Source organism: Argentina silus, assembly GCF_951799395.1.
Source record: "Argentina silus genome assembly, contig: scaffold_126, whole genome shotgun sequence".
NCBI lineage: Eukaryota > Metazoa > Chordata > Actinopteri > Argentiniformes > Argentinidae > Argentina > Argentina silus.
This window is the reverse complement of record NW_028152680.1, coordinates 83806-87923: the sequence shown is the minus strand read 5'-3', so window position 1 is coordinate 87923 and position 4118 is coordinate 83806. Positions and strand designations below refer to the sequence as shown.

The following is a 4118-nucleotide window of genomic DNA, read 5'->3' as shown; positions in this document are numbered from 1 at the left end:
GGTGTGGGTGGGAGGCTAGGTGTGGGTGGGAGGCTAGGTGTGAGTGGGAGGCTAGGCTAGGTGTGAGTGGGAGGCTAGGTGAGGCTAGGTGAGGCTAGGTGAGGCTAGGTGTGAGTGTCTTCTCCTGGGAAGCGGATCTGAAAGCTGTAAATAAAAGAAAAGAAACAGAGTTGTGTTGTTAAAGCATGTTTCGGTCTTCCATCAATAACCTCAAACAAACGCCATCATTGCTGTCAATATTAGATGATTACATTGGTCATTTCTCTTTATTGATTCACACTGTTAACTTTAACTCGTTAACTAAAATTTAACACTGTTAACTTTAACTCAGAGGAACCCTCAGAGGAACCCTCAGAGGAACCCTCAGAGGAACCCTCAGAGGAACCCTCAGAGGAACCCTCAGAGGAACCCTCAGTCACCTGCACCTCTGAACATGAACAACGTGAGCTGTAAGAAATCCATCTGTGCTTCTTTTATGAGTTCTTCAAATCCATCTAGGCTCGAAGTTGTCCTTTTGGAGGTTAATAGTAATAATAATAATAATGATAATACATTTATTTTGTATAGCGTTTTTCTCATCACATTCTGTGGAGAGAACAATAATAGATAGATACATAAAAAGGAAAACAGAATCCCTCCACTCCTCCACCCCTCCATTCCTCCACCCCTCCATTCCTCCACCCCTCCACTCCTCCACTCCTCCACCCCTCCATTCCTCCATCCCTCCATCCCTCCACTCCTCCATTCCTCCACTCCTCCATCCCTCCATCCCTCCACTCCTCCATTCCTCCACTCCTCCATCCCTCCATCCCTCCACCCCTCCACCCCTCCATTCCTCCATTCCTCCACCCCTCCACTCCTCCATTCCTCCATCCCTCCATCCCTCCATCCCTCCATCCCTCCTTTCCTCTGTTTGCTGTTTGATGAGATCCACCTTAACAGATGTCTTTAACAGTGGGCTCTGACTGCCCTCTGGTGGCCAGATTAAACAACACAGCAGCAGGACAACAACACTTCTAATCAACATGACAGGCAAGCAGGAGAGACTACCCCAGAGTGGCGCCAATGAAGATCCATTTTCTATAATAATAATAATAATAATGTATACAATAATAATGTATGTAAAGATTTGCATTTTTCCGAGCTGAATGGATACTGCAATTTCAACTGTAAAACTTCTTAGCTAGACTGAAAGTTGTGTGTTTAAACCAACATCAGAGAGATTTTCCAAACGTGCGGTTTGTTATTGTTTTACTTGAGAGAAGCGGTGACGCCCCTCTGACGTCGGGTTAGCTCCGCCCACTTACAGATCTTCGTCCAATAACAATCTAGATTGGGGAAAGCAGGAAGGAACTTCTGGGAGGATTTGAAGCCTCCAGATCTGGACTCCCATTCCTCCCCCATTCCTCCCATTCCCCCCATTCCTCCCATATTCCCCCCATTCCTCCTATTCCTCCCCCATTCCTCCCATTCCTCCTATTCCTCCCCCATTCCTCCCATTCCTCCTATTCCTCCCCCATTCCTCCCATAACTCCCAACATTACCACACCAGCTCACTTTCTTCAAACAAGGTTTCAAAACTTTATTTTCTGTGACAGTAATGAACTCAGTCATGTTTGCGTGCACACAAAGAAAAATCAACACATTCAAATATATTCAAACAGCAAACAAATACATTGAAACCAAAAACAAATCTTGATAAATAAAAACTTACATGAACACATACGTCTGGAGTATGACATGTCTACCATGGCTTGTCATATTGCCTAGATATGCAAATATATACCATAATAAGTCTAGAGATGGTCTAGCTTTTGTGACAAGTTGAAGATGGATAAGAACAAGTTTGTGACATCACTCATGAGTCAAATGGAACATGCTGTGGTTGCTGAGGTGACAGTTTGCTATAAGTGAAAGAAAGAAAATATATTGGGCTCAATTCAACCAAACATGCATTACAGCAAAAACACAAATCCCTATTGATCAGAGAGATGTAGCCTCTATGTAGACTTGTTAAAACACTTCATAGAGACCTTATGAAGCTTCATATAGGTGTTAGAAAGCTTTGTAGAGGTCTTCTATCACTTCGTAGGTCTTATAAAGCTTTGTAGAGGTCTTATAACACTTTGTAGAGGTCTTATAACAAGGCCCAACCAGGGTGAAGGTGTTATAACCAGGGTGAAGGTGTTATAACCAGGGTGGAGGTGCTATAACCAGGGTGGAGGTGTTATAACCTGGGTGGAGGTGTTATAACCTGGGTGGAGGTCTTAGAAGCCCTGGATGTGGCAGTTGGCCTCCAGGGAGGAGAAGACGATGTACATGAGCCAGAGGCTGAAGAAGAGGGCGGTGGTGGCCATCTTGGGTCCCCGCGGCCCGCCCAGCTCCCCGCCGATCTCCGGTCGCCGGCGGTACATCAGCACGGCCACGCACACGAAGGCGAAGATGGTGAAGAGGGTGACGGAGAAGGCCAGCGTGCCGGGATCCACGCGGAACACGCTGCCACAGGCGGCGTGGTAGATGGCAGCGATGGACCACGCCACGCCGATGCCCAGGAACACATTGACCGCGTTGCTACCGGTTACGTTGCCGATGGAGGCGTCAGCGTACTGGTCCTGGATGGCCGACACCTTACTGGCAAAGGTGTCTGGAGGAGGGGGAGAGAGTGTGATTGTGTGTGTGTGTGTGTGTGCACATCTGCCTGCCTACGTGTGTGTGTGTGTGTGTTTGTGTATGTGTTTGTGTGCGTGTGTGTGTGTAGCTCCCTAAATGTGTGTGTGTGTGTGTGTGTACACCGTGACACCCACCTGGTACGGAGGTGCCCAGGGCCACAAACACCACGGCGGTGACAGAGTCCTTGAGCCCCACGGTGCAGCCGAAGTGGGACGCCAGGTCCCCGATAAGCGCCGTCAGCAGGCCGATGACGCTGATGGACACCAGGAAGCAGGCCCAGCCGCTCCACAGGTCCGTGGGCGGGACCAGGGCGAACAGAACCTTCCAGAACACCGTCAGGAAGTGCATGACGTAGTCGAAGCAGGACGGCAGACGCCGCTTCCCCTCGCCACCGCCGCCACCGCCACACGCGTCCTCGTCATCATCATCACCGCCTGGGAGGAGGGGGGAGGAGGGGAGGAGTAGGGGGAAGGAGGGGAGGGGGGGAGGAGGAAGGGAGGGGGGAGGAGAGGAGGAGGTGTTTGGCTGACAGTGTGTGTGTGTGTGTGTGTTGACAGTGATTGTGTGTGTGTGTGTGTGTGTGTGTGCTCACCAGCGCTGACAGTGATGGCTTCAACAAACTGTTCCCTCCAGCTGCTGGTTCCTATCAGCAGAGCCAGGTTGGTCTTCTTAATCAGCTTGTCCACCGTGTTCTATGGGGGGGGGGGGATACCACTAAAACACTGAAAACATCGTAGCACTTTCACTTTAGTTTTTAACAACATTGTCGTTGGCGATCAAAGATAGTTACTCTGTCATTAATAAATATATAGTTTAATTTGCCTTGAAATGTTTACATGGTGGTGCCCTGCTGGGGACAAGCTAACAATAAGGATTTCTGCAGAAATCAAATGACAAAGTAGTGATTTTAACATCAAAGTAGTGATATTTTGGTAGCACATCAAATCAAATCAAAGTTTATTTATCATATAAATGATGGTGCAATGAAGTGATTTGGGCAAGCAGCAGAAACACAACAACAACACTGAGGAGGGGAGAGAAACCTAGAGGAGATAAAGGAATGTTGAGTGAAACTCTGAACGTACTTTGAACTCATAGGATTCTTCGATGGTCACCTCCAGCCTCACGTGTTCCCCCAGGGTAGGACGCCCCAACTCAGCAACACGCCTCTCCTCCTCCTCCTTCTTAGACAGGGCCTCCTCATCCCCCTCTTCTGAGGGACGGAGAGAGAGAGAGAGAGATAGGGAGACAGACAGACAGACATGTGATGTAGGAGGTAAAGCTTGGCGTAGAGTAGAAGTGAGGGAGGTTAAAAGAATGAGGGAGGATGGAGGAGAGGAAGAGGATGAAGAGGGAGAGGAGATGAAGGGAGAGATGGAGGAGAGGAAGAGGATGAAGAGGGAGAGGAGATGAAGGGAGAGATGGAGGAGAGGAAGAGGATGAAGAGG

General features: G+C 48.8%; 1 protein-coding gene across 1 annotated transcript in view; it reads right to left on the bottom strand.

Annotated features, from left to right (window-relative positions):
• Positions 1–1623: 1623 nt before the first annotated feature.
• LOC310824696 (sodium/calcium exchanger 1-like) overlaps positions 1624–4118 on the bottom strand; it is a 20155-nt gene continuing 17660 nt past the window's right edge. Inside the window, exons 3-6 of the mRNA XM_083697954.1 lie at positions 3756–3883; positions 3263–3362; positions 2805–3104; positions 1624–2644 (exon numbers count right to left, since the gene is read on the bottom strand). Coding sequence (XP_083554080.1) covers positions 2268–2644; positions 2805–3104; positions 3263–3362; positions 3756–3883 — 905 coding nt within the window. The 3' untranslated portion in view covers positions 1624–2267. The remainder of the gene's footprint in view (positions 2645–2804; positions 3105–3262; positions 3363–3755; positions 3884–4118) is intronic.